Raw genomic sequence first — 19,575 nt, forward strand, 5'->3', positions numbered from 1 at the left:
ACGAACTTTCCAGCCTAGAAGCGCTCTTAAAGACCACAGGGTACTTTTGTTTATGGCATTGAGTTATTTCTCTGTGCCTGTGCAGTAAAACTTTTAAACCCCTTGCTTTACCCTCCTCTGATCACTGTGCAAAACACCCTGTCTGGAGTCACACAGTGAATGATCCCTCTTAGAGACTCATTTTTTCCTTCACCTGGTGCCTGTCCTCACCACAAAGCTATCTGGATTTGCTTTGCCAGTGGTCCCCAAGAGGTCCCGCCCCAGCTGGCAGTGAGCACCTGACACGCAGAGATGGGGATGCTGGTTTGGGTCTTGCCCTGGACAGAGATGATCTCCTGGGCAATCGGAACCACGCTGGGTGCTCCTTTGAACCACTGCTTCGACCCAGCATTTTACAAGTGACAAACACAAGGAGGGCGGTGGCACTGTCCCGCTCTCGTGCTCCCCTTCTGCCCACTCACCGCAGAGGGGACGGGTGCTATACAGCTGTGCACACAGTGCTGACTGTGAACTCCGTCTCGTTGGCCATGATGTCCGTGGGCTGCAGGTTTCGGTCGTACATAGGATTTTCAAACGTTGCTCGGACGTTGGTGTTTTCGTGGCCTGCGTAGCCATTGAAGGGGACTTTTGGTCTTCTCCTGCAGGATGTCAGAGAGAAAATCCAGAGAGGTCACAGCTACTCCTGCTGTAGCCAGCGGAACAGCCCTGACAAGAAGTCAGTGGAAAGGAAAAAGCTGCTTTTGAAGAGGGTAAACATCTGGGGATAAAGCAGAAGGGATCTATAGAAAAATCCTACTATAGATTCGTAGCACAGGCAGCTCCCTGGGCTTTGCTATGGCCCTAAGCGTGCTCCCTCTGCAGAGCGGCCAGTCTGCACGATGCTTTGCAGTGCAGCAACATTTCCACAGCAATGCATTGATCAGGAGAAATAACTAATTTACAACAATACGCAAAGCCAGCTTGAACGCTGAAGTATGAAATTTACTTTGCCTTATCCTACCTTAATGTTGCCACAAATCTTATTAACGGTCATAAAAGCCTTCAACACTCTCTTCTCCTAACACCCTTCACCCCTCCACGCATGTTTGCTCCATTATTTTTTCACTTTCTGAATTAAATGAGAAACCAGGTCTAGGGGGAGGGCTTTTAAGGCAAGCTCACAAATATTTCTGCCAGCCCCCTGATTTTGTTTCACCCTACTCGCATCATTCCTGAAACCTACCTGTGTTTGTAGAGATAAAGCACAAACCCTGCAATAATCAGGGCTATGAAAGGCACAAGAATGGCAGCTGCCACAGAACTGCTGTTGGATGCAAAATGGTGTCCTATTGATTCTGGATCATTTTCCATCATGCTGATGTCTGAAACACAGCAGAAGTAAACACATTTCAAAACACCGCTGTGGGAAACGGGGTTTGCTTGAGTTACAGGTTACACCATCAACAACAGAACACGATGGTTACAAGTGTTGCTGTAAAAGGTAACCAAAACCTTCTGAGCTGCGTGAAGAATGGTTTGGAGATCTAGCCTAGCTTAGACATCATCATTTATTTAGAATTGCAATTAGAGAGAGATGTAAAGAGATTTATCTTGCCAAAATGCTCAAATTCCGATGCTTAAAAGTTAGGCTTTAAGGGAGACTTTCAAAGGCTGCAATAATTAGCATCTAATTCTCCACAAAGGTGACAAGACTCCAGGATGGGATTCCAAAAATCCTAAGGGACTCAAGAGCTCAAGCCACATTTTAAGAGATATTTAGGAGCTTAGACCTTGGGTTGTCTAAGCTCTCAAGTGCCTCTGTGATTTCTGAGAGTGAGATGGAGGCACTTTTTGTGGTTGCAATGGGACTTGGGCTTTTACATCAGACATCTGGCAACATGGAGAAAAAATGTGTCCAGGTGCTATTTGTGGCTCCAAACTCTTTCTGTCTTTGAACAGAAACCTGTTTATTTAAATGCCTCACTTTGTTCCCAAATTAAAAATCTTGTTGTTCTGCTGTTTGTCTCCCCCAGATCTTGTGTTATCCAAGTTGAGGATGGGCTTAGCCCCCTTGCCAGAATATCTGGTGCTCAATGTATTTAGTGTTTAAACACCAGCCAGGGAAGAGCTGCAGCATCCAGCGTACAGGGAGGAACTGGAGGTGAGAAAGGAGCAAAGTGCAGGGTGGGCGTGCTGCCAGGCAATGGGGACCCCTCCTCCCCCTGCAGCGTGGCACCGCTCTGCCTCAAACGCAAAGAAACAGAAGCCGTTTCGGATGTGACCATCTCCCACCCCCCTGGGGTACAGAGATTTGAGGGCACCCAACTTCTCTGCCCCAGTGGGTTTTGCCAGCTCTCTTACAAATGATGTGCGGAGGGAAGCTGGAAAGGGTTAGGTTAAACCTGACAGTTCAAAAACAGCTATAAAGATAGATCTGGGGTTGAAAGTTAAAGCCAGGGATGGGAGAAATGTTTCCTGTTTGAAAACCTCCACTACCACCAAAATCTAGCTTTCAGCAATCAATGGAAAAAGTAGTAATCAGAGGAAGCTTACCAAGTCTCTGGAGGCCAAACTGCCCAAAGCCTTTGCCACGCACAAAGCCCTGGTACACAAATGTGCCACTTGACGACTCCGACGAGACCTGGAATGACAGGAGACCAGAGATCAACAGATTTGTTCAACACTTCCCTGGGATTTTAGCACCCATCTTTTCACAGCCTCTTTCAAGTTCGTGCACAGCATGAATTTAATTCAATTCCCCAGAAAATCATGGCTTTTTTTAAGAAGTCTGACTGCCCAACAACAACTTGTTAAGACTCTCACATCGCAAAGGAAGGAAAAAAAAAAAATTCTTGTTTGCAATAAACTACAGAACCCGTTGCTGATTCAACAGTGATAGCGAAGGCTCTGGGCTACAACTGGCCACGGGTCAATCAGATGCGTGTTTCTTCTAAGCTCCAGTGGATCTCTTAAGGGCATGGGAAGTTACCAGACACAGAAATCGGGGTGAGAAGCTGACTCCATAAGGGAAGATTAGCTCTTCTAGCTTGATGTTTAACAGATATAAAATGTTAAAATGGAATTAATCATGTTGGTTTCTCCTTTAGTGTTATCTGGAAGACTTACAGATTTAAAACCACAGGGCAATAAGAAAAACCATACAGCTCCAAGGGAGCACGGAAGAGCCGACTATCATATAATGTTATCTCGCGTGCTGGAAGAATACCCTACGTCCCCTTCAAGCAGGCAGGGGACTGGAGGATAGCAGCCTCATCTTGCCACCAGCTAAGGGAGTTACTCCCTCAGCTTCAGCGAGAAAAAAGCTGGCCTTGCAATTGCAATGGGAGGAGTTGTGTGGGTGGACTTTGTGTATGAGGTGCCCGTGCACTCACATGTCCATCTAGAGCCCATTTATCGTTTTTGAACTTGTTGACAAAGATCTCCACTGGCCCCGTTATCTGGTGAACCTGGAGAAGCAGGTGCACATCTTCTTTCTTGTAAATGCCTGAAAAATAAGTGACTTTTCATCACTAGATCACAATGACTCTTCGAGTTTGAAGTAATCAGCTTTCTGAGAGCAGAGAAATCAGCTCATCATCTTAGAGTGGACAACAACTGCTACCAACCCTATCAGTGGGATGCAGGGGGAAACACACCGCAAACACACAATCCCACGTCCACCCCCCGGGATATTAAAGACATTTTGCACATGGGAAGAGACCCAACTGTTAATGTTTAGGTTATGCTGCTGCATCAGTAACAACCTGGTGCTCCACGGAGGGCAGGGACAAGGAGCACTCACAACTTTAATCTTGTTTGTCTTGGACTGCAAGTCCACCACTCCAGCACACCGGGAACGGACGATGGACTGGGTTCAGCTGCCATTCAGGTAGTCAAAGCAAACTCAGGTATATGATTTTGTTTGTCTCAGTCCAACCAGAGACTGGAGACTGCAAACCTGGGTGGTTCTGTAAAGCTCTATCAGAACATCAACACCATTGATACAGCAGAGCGCGCTGCCCCTGCTCTGTGAGAGCACTTATGACAAGTGTAAATCCCTACAAACGGCCACGTCAGCTCCCTTACCAGACACCTGGAGCTCCACGCCGCTGTGGTCTATCAGAGTGGCATTGACTTTACTGGTGGCAGGGTCGAAGCTAGTGACAGACAGCATCGCAGGCTGCTTTTTCCCCATGTATTCATAGGAGCCTTTCCAAAGGGAATTCCTTGCAAACACATCAGCAGGCACTAGAAACCACAGCAATTGGGGATGCAGAAAAACAAGAGCACTGCCATTTATTTCCATTTTTCAGAAATCAAAATAGAGCAAATTCCTTTCCTCCTTTGAATTCATAAATATGTATTTAAATATCTCAAATCCCACCCACTCTCTGTGTTATCATCGCTGAGTACAAAGCCAAAGAGAGGAGAACAAACAAGCTGATGACTTTAATTTTGTTGTTTTGACAAAAAATGCCTCTGAAGTTTTAAAAACAAACCAACCCCCAAAATAATTTATTAGGGAAAGCTAACAAAACCCCTTTTTTTTTTTTTAAAAAAAAGGTCTAATGTAAGACATCCTAGAGGGCTCCAGTCTCCAGAGTGCCCTGGGGAGGGCAGCAAATGTTGGTGCCCGACTCCCTAAAGGCTCCTGTCCTCTCTCCACTGAAGCATGAACAGGATGGGGCATGCGGGCTGCTTTCACCAGCTCAGCAGTTTCAAGACCTGCAAGGAACAGCCAGGTTTCTGGCTGCCCTGGGGAAGGGACAGGAAGGGATGGAGCTAGCAAGGTCCAGATCTAGCGCTGTTGTGTCCCACGGAGGAGCGAGCCCCGCTACGGTACCTGACACCTTGGCGAGCGGTGGGTCCCGTGCAGTGCCGACCGGCCTTCCGCTGGGGCGGACATCAGCTGAAAGAGAGGGGCAAACCACCGCTGGTGAATATTGCGGCGTCTGACGCTGCTGAGATGCTTCTACTGCGCTGGTGCTAACAGAGGACAGCCTTCAGCTGGCATTGCTCACACACGTAACGTGGCTGCACGTCCCTGTGTACAAGGGCTTTGGACGGGTTCCTGCCCAGCCCAAAGAGCCCAAAGCTTTCATTTACTGTCCTCCCCTGCCATCTGCTCCAAACCAAAGTGTCCAGAGAGAGCCACCATGCTGCATGAGAGCCACACAGCTCTGTTTCAAGAATGTGAGAGCCGTGGTCTCTACAGCCAGCTCATGCAAACGCACTCGTGCAGGTCTAAGACAATAGCTGTCTTCTCTTGGGCTGCAATGCTCCCCTCTGCAGAGGGGCAGGTAAATGTGGAACCAGGGTCACGCTGCTCAGAGCTTTTACCGAGGCAAATAGGTGGTTTTCCTGTCCAGCTGCCATCTGCTTTACAGGTTCGATGCTCAGATCCTCCGGTGAGATAGTACCCGCTCTGACAGGAATAGATCAAGGTGTAGCCCAGAGATGGCAAATCCAGAGCACCGACGTTGGCGTGGGAGGGGGTCTCTGGCTGCTTACAGTGGTGAGCTGAAAAGCAGAAGGAAAACAGAGATGAGAGACACCATCCAGTCGTACGCAGAAAGGCAGAAGAATGACACCATGATGTCAGCAAGGACAGAAATCTCTTCGAAGAGCTTTTTTCAGCAAAACCTTTCTCTGCTTACTGAGGGAGACAATGCCATGCCTAGATTTTTCCCAGCCAGATGAATTAATGAGATCGCTTCCTGTGCTTCGCTGGCTAGATTGCTTTTTCTGGCTAAAGCTCTCAGGGGATCCTTCACTCGGTTCCAGCTTCCATGAACTGAAAATCAGGCTCTGCCATCCCCCACCTTTTAAGGGAAAAAAGTCAAACCCAAACGACGCTAAAGACACCTTCCTCCTTCCTTGGAACTCTTACCCCAGACTGTGTCCCAGGTGTATCTGCAGACTGAAAACTGCCTTTACAGGACATCAAGACCCAGTAAGTTAAGCCAGTGATTCCAGTGAGTGCATTACAGATCTGTTCTTGTATAATCTTTCTCCATAGGACCACTGTCTTACTAATAATTTGCACCCACCTGTCCGTAGGATCACACAGTAAGTCCTCAGAAGCATGCAATAGTCATAAATTCCTATAATTGCTCAATAACTTTCAGGATTTGGCCATAGAAAGTGAAGCTGAGCTTGTCCAGCTCCCTGCCACCAGAGCGAGCGTCTGCCCGCACTGCTCTATCAGGTCCTGTTGTAAATGTGTCACCACTTTCCTTGAGAAGTTACGACACAAAACGAATAAATCACAGAGCCAGGAAGCTCCCTCTCACCCACACTGTAAATTTGCCCTTTCTGTAGCCCTCAAACTGCTCATGAATGAAAACAAATCCCTGGCAGCCTTCACGAGGTATTATCTTCATCCTTGTTTTACAGAAGATGAAATATAAAACCCCGAAAGCTGAAAGACTAACCTGAACTCGCATGGTCTGGGAGCCCCGGCTGCGAGCCCGCAGCCCAGCTCGGAGGCGGCGGTTCAGCACTCATTAGCAGTAACTGCATCCAACCCCGCGCTGCGGATGGAGAGGGCTTTACACAAAACCTAAAGGCAACAACTCAGTAGTCCTTGCTGGCACGGGTAAGCCAAAACCATCTTCTATTTCAATGCACCTAGCATCAGGAGCAAAATCCCACGTACAGCCACAGCTGCTGCTGCATCCCTGCAGTCTTCCAGTTCAGCAGAGAGAAGCCTGTGAACGTGGGGACGCGCTCCCAGCACCCAGGCAAGCAGCAGGGAAGGGCAGCTCCTTCCAGAGCAACTGCGCCCTCTCCCCTGATGCTACGTGTAAGAGTTTTTAAAGGCGGGTGCCCCGGTTGGGCTGCTTGCAGAACAAGCACCTACAGGGTTTGTTAGCGGAAAAATAACTCACCAATAAACCAGCTCACAAGGGAGAGGAAAAAGCTTTTTAACGCTTATGATACAGAGGCCATGATGGATATTACCACTTAAATACATTAAATTAAACTCCTTCTAGTGTAGCAGGGAAAAGATGATGGACAGCTTAAAAGAAAGAGCAACATGTTATTAAAGATGAGGAGAAACACTGCTCTGCTGGAGAGCCCTTCTGGCTAAATGTTAACCTTGGTCCCTGGAGTGCGAGCACACGTCTCGGCCATCAAATGCGGTTTCAGAAGCACAAAACAAAGTCTCACCTGAAACTATGTCTCTGAGGAAGGGACAAGTGAAAAAAAAAAAATCTCATCTGAAATCAGAAGTGGCTGCTGGTGTAGTCAGGTCAGGAGAGAAGTGATTGTGTGATCTCCCTTTTCTTCAAGAGTATGTTTTCTCAGAGCTCCCCCCCAAATTACCAGCTCTTCAGAGCCAGCAATTTGCACGCTGAAGCACAGCAACAAAACAAGGCAACAGCATGGTTAAAGGCACCGGTTTCCTTTGACAAAAACTTTTTCAAGACTTACGGACGCAGTCCGGCTGCACGCCGCTCCACGTCAGGTTGGGGAGGCAGGTCCTGGTGGTGGAGCCCTGCAGCAGGTATCCCTTCTGGCACTTGAAAAAGATGATGCTTCCCACCTGTTAGGAGATAAACAGGAGATAAAAACACTAGGAGATAAAACACGGAACTTCCCAGTGCAACGGGATTCACCCATGCCTATAATGCAAAAGTACTTCTATAAATTTCCACCTTCTATATGCTGGAGAGGGCAGTCACCGGCTTCCTGCCCTCACCGCCCTGCCAGAGTCTGGTGTGGAGAAAGCTCTCGGAGCCCCTGGAAAGCTGCGGCTTTTAACTGTGCAGGGAGTTACTTCTTTTAGTGATAGAGGCAAGGCTGCTTTGTCTTTTAAATATACCCAAAGCCAGCATCAAACACAGGTGCTATTAGAATGGGCTGAAATTTTTGCCAAAAGAGATATTCAATATAACTAGTATCAACAAACATCCTGTAGCTATATTATAAATGCCAGTTTGGATTGTGAGCAGCAAAAAGGATCACAAAACCTGAAAACTGACTTTTCAGTATTTTTGAGGTATGCTTACTTTTTGCAGACTATCCACTTTTTTGCATTTGGTTTCAACCAAATTACTATTCTTTCAACCAAACCATTATCCTATAACGGAGCTCACTCCCTGCTTCAGACAGGTTGGCAGTATGATGCTGTTCAGCTGCGAGCCCCATCATTGCAACTGGATTTGCTTTAAAACCAGATTATACTGGAATAAAATCGCCGAGCAGGGCTTTAAGTACCTTTCCCATCCTCCCTAGCGAGGCCGTACTGTGCGGGCCACCTCCTCGCTGACCCTGCCGCCGGGTTTTATCCCAGTCGCTCCTGGCCTCTCCTGGCTGCCGCGGTCCCCTGGGTACCACACTGCCCCGAAACACCCTGCTCCAGCCACCGCCTCATCCCCTGCCTGAGCACCTGAGGGGGCTCCGCTACGGCGTGCAGCTCTCGGACCTGCAGCTCTTACAGAAGTCAGCCTTACGGTGTCTCAGTATTAATTAAAAACTAGAGTTAATTCATTAAAACCCAGGATTAAGGTAACTAATTTGCAGCAAAACTGAAAGATCCACTCTGGCAGGAATAGCCGCGTGGAATCAACTATCCCGGCCCCGCGCCCGGCTCCATCACAGTGGGGAGCGGGCACCCGCAGGGATGGCGGCGGAGGCTGGAGATGGAGCACCCCGGGGAATCGCTTTGGTTTTTTCTCTCCTTTCCACTGATTTCACACTGTACGGGAGCTGAGATTAAGAAAACCACCTACAGAATTTGGTCTGAAAATGAATGGAAATTATGTCTCCAATGTGAATACTAATTACACTAATAACTATTAATTAGCACTGTAATTAATATCATAAATAATGCATTGCTAGTTAATCCTGTACAAATGCACTCTGAGGTCTAATCGAGCATGCTGGGATGTCCTGCTCACGGGAAGATACATTAATCCATGTAAGGACTCAGACACGGACTAACTACAGCAAGTATCAGGGCGCAGCCCAGAGGACCCCGCTGCCGTGACAGTACCTGGTAGCCCTGGGAGTTATTCTGCATCCCAAAGAGAGGCACGCCGGGGTCCGCGCATGTTGTGAGGCTGGGGTCTTAAAAGAAAAGAACAGAGGCAGTGTTTTAAAGGAGCAGTTGTGAAAGCCACGTACGTTAGAGCTCTGCCTTCCCCTGCTCTCCACACAGAAAGACCGTGCTGCGCCTTTGCAACAAGAGAGAAGTATTTTGCTACAGAAGGAATACACAGCAACAAGGAAAAATACATGGAAATTTTTGTTTCTTAAATCCCCGACTGCTGCAACGCAAACTAACCAGAGGCACTCTATCACCCACGAGAAAAAGTAAGAACGTAAATCCTGTGTCAGGGACAACTCTCTTCCCTTCCCCTATTCTACACCTGATGAGCGAAGGACCCGGCTCACCAGTGCTGTGCCCTCCGCCTCCACTGGCCACCGCTCCCCCCGAGGGCCGCGGTGACCCTGTCCTCTCCTGTGCCCTGGGTCAGCGCCTTCGTCCTTCTGGGCTCAGCTCGGCCACCACTCGCACCTCGCTATTTCGTAGTGATAGATGGGGGCTGGAAGTTTTAATGCATCTCAGATACATAATCTCTCTTTACGCCTCGTTTGGTCTCAATCTATCAGAAGATGAATACACACAATTCAGTAGGAATACCTGCTGCTGCTCTTCTAGCATCTATCACTTTCTTTTTTATCCCAGCATGTCGACAGTAGCAAGGCATCAATGGAATTAAGGCAGAGATGCATCACATTAATATCAGCATCCCAAACTGAGAAAAGGAAACTGAAGCTTCTGTCTGAAAGGCAGCTCAGCAGCAGCAGGTTCCCTGCTCCTTGGGATCAAAGGATCGAGCTGAGCTGCAATGCTGGCCACAGGGATGCTCCGGCACCCGGCCAGGGGTAGCTCCGTTAGCAGGGAGCTGGAGCATCGCAGGATCTCAGTGCCATCAGATGAGTGTCTGCTCTGATCCCCAGCCTTCTTTCTTCAGCAAGCTCAACATTGCTACGAGAAGGACCAGAAGCCCCACAGCAAATCCCTCTCTGCACTTACTCAAAATACTCCAATTAACAGGATTGTGCAAGACAAGAAATAAACTAAGAAAAGTCTCCACAACCCAACACGGTGGGGCAGAAGTGGCCTGTCACTATAGCCTGCAGCTACAGGACAACGGAGCACAACTTCTGTAACTAACAGCATGGTTGGGTTTTTTCCTGCCTTTATTCCTCATGATCGGACTAATCGGCCTCTTCACGCTGAAACATTATGCACTTGTTGGTGTTGTCCCCAGGTCCTTGGAGCTGCGGTGAGTAACCAAACAAGGGATACAAAACGTGGCCGATTCGGGGCTGCGGCACACAAGCTAATTCATTTTCTGTCATTCGGCTCTGCTGAGCTTTTGTCATTTATCACTGACGCAGTTTCCATGGAAGCCCCCAGATAAATCACAGCGTCTAAAATAAATAAATAAGGAGCCCCATTGCTGGATGAGGTAGCAGGTGATGGATGGCAGAGGGTGCAGGGCAGAGCCTCCGTCTCCTGGCTGCATCTGGCGGGTCTCTGGTGCTGGCAGTCTAACGTGTCTCAAAAATGGGTGAGATCTGAATAAATACAACACCTTGGGTTCAGCTGCCTGGGTCAGAAACTGACATTTTGGGTGTTAGGGTTTTGTAGACACACAAGCCTTCTCCCTTCCCATAGTTTGTTTTGGGGAGACAAATTCTAAGCACATTTCATCAGCAGCATGAACAGCTGTATTTGCTGCGTTCAATCATAGATGGCTCTGGAGGGCTGGGTGCCACGTACGTACAACAGGATCCCGGCCAAGGATTTGCAAGAAAGCGATGAAGCATTTAAAGCCAATAACTACAACAGTAGGCAGGTGCTCCCAACTCTTTGTACGTGAGAAAGCTCCTGGTGAAATCAATATGAAACTTGGAGGTTCAGGCCACAAGTATTTTTACATTACTGTAATTGGTGATGCATTTAAGATGTAACTAGAACGACTGGAAACCGTGGAGAACAGCCTGAGATCTGTTTCTGCCCCGGATGCCCACATAAGGTGATGATGGTGGTGTTCGGGCAGACAGTTAAGGTAACAGCACATAGCCCGTGCAGTTTATCACCACAGGAGCCCTAGAGTTCAAGAACGTAGCCAGAGTTTTAAACAGGTGAAGAATGCTGTGACTAATTATGATTACACACCTCCCAGAGGTTTCGAAGGGTTCTGGAAGCCCCAGAAAATGGGCACCTGAAGAATGTGTGGAAATTTCAGCCTGAATCCCAACACTGCAGCTAGGCAAAGCAATTGTAGGATTTTGATCTCTGTATACAGCACTTGCATACTTCTAGGAGTTGCTATTCTGCCATTCTGGATATAATTCAAAGGCAGCAGGGAACGTAAGAGCTCTCACGTGCACCCTTTAGGCAGGACTCAAGTTTTGCTCAGTTTCTGTGAGCAGAAGAGCTCCCCACGGCTGCTCTCTGTGGTCACTTTGCATTTTCAGTCCCACCACTGATAACAATACCGTGCATCTCCACAGAGCAGCGTGCTGGGTGGGAGGTCCCCGAGGAAGCCTGGAAGCAGCACAGAACCAGAGCCCAGCACTGTGCAGGCGCAGCATTGCACTGGGCCACTGTCCCCAGCCCCAGAGGTAACTCAGGCAGCACCAGCCTTCGGGAACTCTGCGTGGTGCTACCCTCCGCAGGCTCTCACACAGCCTCAAACCTTACGGCCCAGGTTGCAAACGTTAACCTGAAAGTTCTGCAGAGGAACTTCTCCCTCCTGCCCACCGGCAGCCCAAGCGCAGCGCTGAGGAGCAGTAACAGGGAGGAGATCATCTTCCTCGGACGCACTGTGTATTGGCCACCTTCAGGACAGGAATGATGGGGACAGGCGCTGAATCTAAGCAGCAAGCCCCAAGAGAAGGAGATGGGTTGTTTACCACCAGCTAGTACGCACAAGCCAAACGCATCATCCTTATACATTCTGATTTTCAGGGAAACAAAGTGCTAATTTCTGCAAAGCCAGAAAAGAAAACCAACTTTGTTACAAACAGAAAAACAAGGTGACAACTCAAAGCTCTTTGCTTGTAGATTCACGACAGAGGAGTCTCCCCTCACCTATGCAGCTGGGCTGGGTCCCGCTCCACGTCCCGTCGGACTGGCAGAACCGCCGGGCTGATCCCACCAGCACGAGCGGGGCTAAGCAGGAGAAGGAGACGGAAGAGCGGTACGTGAAGCCTCTGTCCTCCCTCCTGCCTTGAGCGGGGATCCCCGGATCACCGCAGAACACAGCTGCAACAGGCAAAGAGATAAGTGGATTGTGATGAACCTCCTCAAGAGCAAGCAATGTTAATAAGCTAAAGATGGGTCTGTTAATGGCCCGAACCTTACCACTCCCTGCCATCAAACTCTGTGATTGACTAGGGAATTAGTAGCGGCAGAAGGCGTTGCTGGCTACTTCCCTTGTAATTCTCTCTTTTTGTCAATTGCTGTTAATTAACTTCCACCTTCTCCCCCATCTTTTCTTTTTTCTGTTTTTTTTTTTTTTTTTTTTCTTTTTTTCCTAACAGCATGCTTAGCTTTAAAATGTCTCTAATTGCACAATGTCAAATTACTATATGGTTCCATGTCACACAGAAAGCCCACTAATTATACAAGATCCAGGGAAAGGTGCAAGGAACACAGTGAGGGCTTTGTATGATTTAATATGAAAATGGCTATTGTGCAGCTGCCAGCCATTCAGCCCAGAAAAGAAACTCAAATCTGCCTTTATCATTATGAGACATTTAACTAATTTTTTTGCATTAGCTATTGTATCAAGCACACAGGTTTCCAGCCAGCCAAAGCTCCGCCTTCACAAAACATTCCTAACTTCTGCTGCAACAACACAGTGCCCTTTGCCAAAAGGTTTTTTTCCTACGGCCTTTGGCAGTTTCAAGAGCCCTGACTGCAGACTCAGTCACTGGGGAGACAGACAGACAAACAGCCAGTTTTAAAGATGCTTTGTGGACAGGAACATGCAAGATCTTCAGACTTGTTGCAAACGTGAGCTCACGTCTCCGTTACAAGCGGTGGAGTGGCTGACTGCATCCCCACGGCCACTACTGCCTCCTCGTCACAGAGGTGGCAAACCGAGTCTCCCAGCAATTTGGCTGCTGTCGGAGGTGGGGAGAACATTCAGACTTTGGGCTACAGCACTCCAAGCATCATCGTGCTTTTCTCCTGGCATGCAAAACTCCCACTGACTTCAGTTAATGCAAGACTTCCCTTGGGTTTAGGGGTAGGAAGCACAGCAACGAGGTATTTAAATTCCTGCATGCTGAGAACGGTCAATCTCTGGCCTCTGTGATACTGCCAGGCAAGGCAGAGCTGACACTAAAATCAGCTACACGGAGACCAGAGATGTTGCAGAGAGAGCATCAAACAACTGGGCTTTAATCATAGTTCTCCACGCAATTCATGCGTGAACACGTAGATGGCTGCCTACTCACGAAAGCACTGGGGCATTTCCCCGCTCCAAGTCCCGTTCCCCTCGCAGGTCAGCACCGCGGGCAGGGAGAGCTGATACCCCTCCAGGCAGGCGTAGCTCACGCTGGAGCCCCAGCTGAAATCTGAGCCCACGACTTTCCCGTTGGGGATGGCTTGCGGGGATTTACAGATGATAGCTGAATGAAAAACAAAAGCACGCTCAGTTCTCTTGACTTCTCAGCATAGTTATTTCCATTAACAAGCAAATTCATGTAGGATCAAAGTTATATTCCGCTTTCAAAGAGCACCTCCAGGGACTGGCCTAGCAAGGGGCTGTACAAACTTCTCCAGCTGTGCACGCAGTTGTAAACCCTCGGATTTTACTTTGAAGTTTGGAGTTAATCAAATCCCAAATCTCAAAGTCAGATTTCTGAGTCCGTGTTCATCTCCAACTGAAGGTAAGAATCCAGCCTGACTTAATGTGAAAACTCATCTAAGATTCCCTGAAAGATTCATACATTTTGGACAACCTGGCTGAGTTTCAGATTAGCAGTTGAGTCAACAACCAGTCTGTATTTCATCTACTCTAAGGTGTTTTAATATGACATTTTTGCAGTGCTTTGCTTTTCAGCTCAGGGGAGCACTGGGAAAGATGCTAAGCTCATGCAAATCATCCTGGCCTCCAAATGAGACTCTGGCCACATTCTGTATTATTCCTGCAACATCAGCTCAGTGGAGAGAATGAAAGAGGAGTGTAAGAATTGCTCTTTACAGCCTCGGAAGGAACTGGAGTCTATCTGGAAGTCTCTATGTGGTCTGCATTTATATCGGATTCATGACAGGTGAATTTTCCAGATTGCTAGAGAACACAGATGCTGCCTCAAACCTTATCTACACTTGGTGGGTGAGTAAAAACACTTGCAGAAGAGATCCAGCCTGTCCTGCAACTGCTCTATTATTTCCCTTTCCTATCTCTGAACTAGAGGCAATCTCAGAACTAAGAAATAATGAAAGGAGTTGGAAGAAACATTTTTCAGACTTCTAGATGATGCCAAAAAGTGTGTGCTTGCAAAACACAATATTTCATTCGAGTTTGATCTGAGTTTTTGTGAAGAGTAAGTCACTTCATGCTCTGTGCTTCACTTTTCCTTCTCTACTACAAGGATAATAGCAATTGCCTCCCTCCCAGGCATATCATGATGATTGATAGACCTAAAGATAGCAAGGTGTTCATGCCATGTTGATAAAATTGTGTAAGTGCCATAAACACAGGGGACAGATTGAACGATAGGACTGAGAAACTCCCAGGTGGGCTCCAGGCACTATGCCGTAGGTGCTGCCTATTACCTTCTCACAAGTTACAAAAAGTTTGTGGCCTGTAAAACTTGTATCCTCCAATATTTTCAGCAACCGGTCTTACCCTTGCAGGCAGGTTTGGTGCCATTCCAGGTTCGGTCTTTCGTGCAGGTTAGAGAAGATGCCCTGTCTGACTCCATCATATACCCAGGCGTGCACTGGAACACCACTGTTCTATTGTAGGTAAAATCACTGCCCAGTCTAACGCCGTTGGCTGGCACACCAGGGTCACCACAGTTGATCACTGCCAAAGAAAAAGAATGAAGCACTTCTGGCTGACCATCCCTTGTCTCACACTTCTGGATCTGCAATAGCTAGAAACCCGAGGGTCCTGAGCATTTTTCAACACAGGATGTAATCCACTAATCGTGGAGAAGGGAGCATTTGTAGCACAGAGGATTTGGAGAGCGGCACTAGCTACGGAGCAGGCTGGGCTACAGCACGTGGAGAAAACTTTGCTTCTACTCAGCAGAGTGTGCAGTGATCTTAATGGCACATTAAGACCTTGCAAGAAGTATTAACACCCATTAAACATTAAAGAAAACCTGGGTCAAACCTGGGCTAGGTGGAAGACAGTTTGCCCATGGCACCCCTTCCTCTTTTTACTCTAGGTTACTGTCTCTTATGTAAAACCACGTTTGCCATCGTCCACGTTCCTGCTGCAGGCACCTGCGGGTGGGAACCGTGAGGAAATGCAACACGTTCACGAGGGCTTCTGAGCTGGGGTTCTGCCCACGCACGTCCCGATGCCGGCACGCCGGCAGGCAGGAACGCTCATGTTCAGCAGCAGCCCCGGAGAGCCCCTCCAGGTCGGCTGACATCTACTCATGAAAGTTATTACAGAGCTCCCTTCATCCAACTGGAAAAAACCAAACCCAAAGCAAGAGTTTTCCATTAGGTACCCTCAGAGATTGCAGGCTGAGCGACTGCTGCTGCCACTAGACGGTTTAGCTGAGTTTCTCAGCACAGCACACGCACATCCACAGTGAGCATCCAACACATCCTGACAACCCGTCCCCGGAGCCTGGCAGCATCGTTCATCTCATCTTCCAGGAATCCATCCCAGCGCTCACCTGTACACTCTGGACTGGTCCCAGTCCACGTCCCATTCACCGTGCAGTGCCTGCTCAGCACTCCTGTGGAGTAGTAGCCTTCCCGGCACTGATATATAATGGAACTGGAGAAAACCAAGCCGTCGTTAAATATAACCCTCGCGTTGCTGGGGGTTCCTGGGTTTCCACAAGATATAACTAGAAAGCAAAATGGCAAAGTTAAAAAAAAAAACTAAACAAAACAAAAACAACACACAAACAACCCCCCCAAACCAAAAAACAAGGCTTTCATCCTGCAATTGACTGTTCTCAATAAAAGTAACACTAGCTGCAAAGCCCCTGGATCAGCTCAGACGCAACAGGCTATTCTGTGCAAAATTCTGTGCAAAATCCTGCAGCTCACCACCACAGCCAAGCCTGGGAGCAACCTCCTCCTGCCTGCTCCTCCAGGCCAACAAAGCAGGCGGTGCCAAGCCGGGCGTCCCTCCATCTTCCAGGAGTCTGGCAGCCCAGCCCTGAGCGTGCCGCTTTGCCTCCGGCCCCCTCGGGAAGCCGACAACTTTGCAGACTTCAAAGGAATGAAAGCAGCAAGGGAGCCCGCTGCTCTCCCACTGTGGCATTGCTCACTGCCCAGCTATATCCAATTACGCTTTCAGAGGAGGGAGAATACTGTGGGAACACAATTATAGGTTTGTCAGTGCCCAAGTTTTATGTCTAAAGTACCTCAGCACCACAGCAATAAAAGGGCATCAGAGTGAATGGTGGTGCACGAAGCCCTCTCATGACAAAATAAGCACCTGCAATAATTGCATCCAGCCCTCATTTACTCTGAAATTACAGGACATAAAAGAAAATCACATGAATCAAGGAAAGGCTTAAACCGCATGCTCCCAGCTCTTTGACAAGGAAATTCCTGGCTCCCGCACCTCCCCAGCGACATGCCACAATCTCTGCAAGAGCATCAGTCTGTGCATACACAAGGTGACCCTGGGAGTCCTCCCCAGCACACACACACGCAATATTGCCAGCCATTCTCCACGAGGAAACGCAACTTCAGGCCCCAGCAGGAAAGCAATGAGCACAGGCCACCAACGCAAGGAGAGAAGTCTTTCTCTGCCTTGTTGCTTAGTTTGCTGACAGCCTGTTAACACAGGAGCTTGTGGGAGGCATATCTGTTTGACAGGAGGAAACTAATAACCGTTCTGGACTGTGTGCACAGAAACTCTGCATGGCACTGAAGTCATCCGAGGTGCGCTCTCGTTACAGATTTCTCATGCAGCCAACGTCTCTGTGATACACGGTGTCATTTCCAAGAGATGCTGGGATAAAAGTCAGATTCTATCAACTCAGAAAAAGCTCTAAATTACTATTTCACTGCCTGCCCATACATCAGCTGTTCCCTCCTGCCCAACCTCCTCCACCTATGCATGTGGCCAAACACACAGAGATGACCCAAAAATATTGCTTTTGTGACTACAAGGAGACTCGTGGAAATGGTTTAATCACAGCGTGCACCAGTTGCGACCTGTATAGGTTAGATATAAAAGAAGCCATAAACGTAAAGATGGAAGGTTTGAACTTTTAAAATCATAATTTAAATATAAATAGGATCTAATCATGCAAGTGAGCAGTAAGCAGGTAAATAATTCCCTTTTGCTTCAGTGGGAGATATAAAATAAATTAGGCCCCAAAAGAAAACTGGTTTTGGCTCTGGTTTTTGAATGGAGTATAAATCCTAAAGACCCTGGAAGTCCCATAGTCATACCCACCCATGCCTCCTTAAGAATCTCAAACCCAATCACCTTTAAACTGAAGTCGAAATTCAAGAAAGTAACCTGAAAATCAGCTGCATCAGATGGGGATTTCTTAGAGTTGCTGCTTCTTTACCAGGGAAATATTTCAGGAGATGATGCTCAGTTGAAATGACTGATATGACAAGCAAGGTTTGACTCTCCGCTGCAGCGGGGAGCGCAAGGGGTGCTGAGAGCCAGCTCGTCCTGCTCCTCTCGCCCCTGAGTCTCGGTTCCTGCCACGTTGCAGAAGACACGACAGACAAGCGCAGGGTCCAGACCCTTCATACCCCGATCAGCACACGTCTCCCTGCCTGTGCCGAAGACCCCAGAGCCCCGACCCCCAGTCTGCTCCAGCCATGCAGACCGGCCGTACCGCACTGCCAGGCTGAGGACCGCAGGGCACTCCTACAATGCCAAACCCCACTGCTGCTTTTGAAACGTTTCAAACGTCCCTGGGACTTACAGATTGTTATGGAACTCCCCGCCTTGGGGGTTCTGGGTTTGTTTCTTTGTCAAAGTAAACTGTGTTCCTACAGTGATTTTTATGAAGTCCTTTTTGAGCAAACCCCACGGAAAGGCTTGTTAAATTCAATTAACTCCATCCCCACCAAGTACTTGCACACCTCTAAAGCCTGCCCGCAGCACAAGATTTTCCAAGCAGCTCCAGGCCAAGCAGCGGGATGGGCTGAGCTCAGCATGGCAGGCTCCGAGCTCCTCTGAAAGTCCAACGGGAGATGGCACAGTGGGAACCAAACACTTAAAAACGTGCTCCTGAGCCCTCCTGAAAACTCAGCTACTTGCCCTAACCTGGGAGCTGTAAAGCTCCTTTCAACGCTTTATTGCTTCCTCAGGGCTGTCGCGAAGTCAAGGGCACACTGCCTCGCTCCCCTTGTTCCTTGCTAACTCTTACACCTGCAGTTATCAAACATGAAGGGCTGCTGACTGCAGAGTTTCGGAGCCAGTGCCTGGCCGCAGCGGGCGCGACAGCAGGCTGCACGAGCTGGTGCTGCGACTCTCCACCCCAGTTCTTCCACCTAGAGAGGAAGCAATTTTGATTTTTGAGGATGCGTGCTGTGCGCGTGTGCTGGGGCGGCCCGCGAGCAGAGACAGCAGGGACTTTGGTGTCTGCCGTGACTCCTGAAGACAGCCGGAGCTGTTCCCTGCGATCCCGTCGTTGCTGGGGGGAGCTGGGAAGCTTCTGTATGCTACAAAGTGGCCTCTGCTATATAAAACATCACAAAGCTCAGATATGCTCCAAAGCTCAGCAATAATTAATTTGATTCCAATCCATGCATCCTTTTTCTGAAAAGCTTATTAAGATTCCCCCCTTGCCTGCCTTTACTTTTTTCTACATGTTTTACAGCGAGAAGCTGCCGGGAGAAGGGAATTTCTCTGGGTCCTGTTCAGGCGCTCAGCTCGGAGCCAGCGTAGCTGTGCGTGAAGCGAGCGATGCTCTGAGTATGGTCAGACGAGACCACCGAGCTCCCCCCGCCACGTACCACCATTAACCAAACCAGCATCGCCCAGAGCAGGGCAAGGGCTGCATCTTGTTATGCACTTTAAGCTCCCCCAGCCCCGCACAGCAAACACCTCCGTGAGCACCATGAGAGGGGCTCGTCTCAGGGCCTCTCCTTCAGCCAGTGCCAAGAGAAGGCACATTTCTGCAAGGAGCAGCAAGCCCTGCTCTTCGGAAACTGCAGCAAGGAAAAGCCGAGGGCTGACGACTGCTATCAGTGCCCGTCTGACTATGCTCGAGGCGGCGTGTGAATACAGCGTCCTTTGCATGTTGCCCCTCCTCTGCCCTGATCTTTATAACTGTTGGTCCTTCTTTTGGGCTCTGCTGCCATCTGACCGCCCGGCTGAAACGCTCTCCTAATGATGTCTGACACATCAGGCAAAACCTCCTGCTGGAATAAGACACAGCTGA

The 19,575-nt window shown here is 48.7% G+C and overlaps 1 protein-coding gene across 1 annotated transcript in view; it reads right to left on the reverse strand.

The window, feature by feature from the left end:
* Positions 1-478: 478 nt before the first annotated feature.
* The window catches only part of CSMD2 (CUB and Sushi multiple domains 2), a 313,890-nt gene continuing 294,793 nt past the window's right edge, over positions 479-19,575 (reverse strand). The window contains 13 exon segments of the mRNA XM_072885005.1: positions 479-638; positions 1,223-1,361; positions 2,533-2,620; positions 3,372-3,484; positions 4,066-4,227; positions 4,823-4,888; positions 5,320-5,499; positions 7,417-7,528; positions 8,981-9,054; positions 12,098-12,271; positions 13,471-13,644; positions 14,868-15,047; positions 15,877-16,053. Of these exon segments, the coding sequence (XP_072741106.1) occupies positions 479-638; positions 1,223-1,361; positions 2,533-2,620; positions 3,372-3,484; positions 4,066-4,227; positions 4,823-4,888; positions 5,320-5,499; positions 7,417-7,528; positions 8,981-9,054; positions 12,098-12,271; positions 13,471-13,644; positions 14,868-15,047; positions 15,877-16,053 (1,799 nt within the window).

The sequence above is a fragment of the Ciconia boyciana genome, chromosome 21, assembly GCF_034638445.1.
Source record: "Ciconia boyciana chromosome 21, ASM3463844v1, whole genome shotgun sequence".
Lineage (NCBI taxonomy): Eukaryota > Metazoa > Chordata > Aves > Ciconiiformes > Ciconiidae > Ciconia > Ciconia boyciana.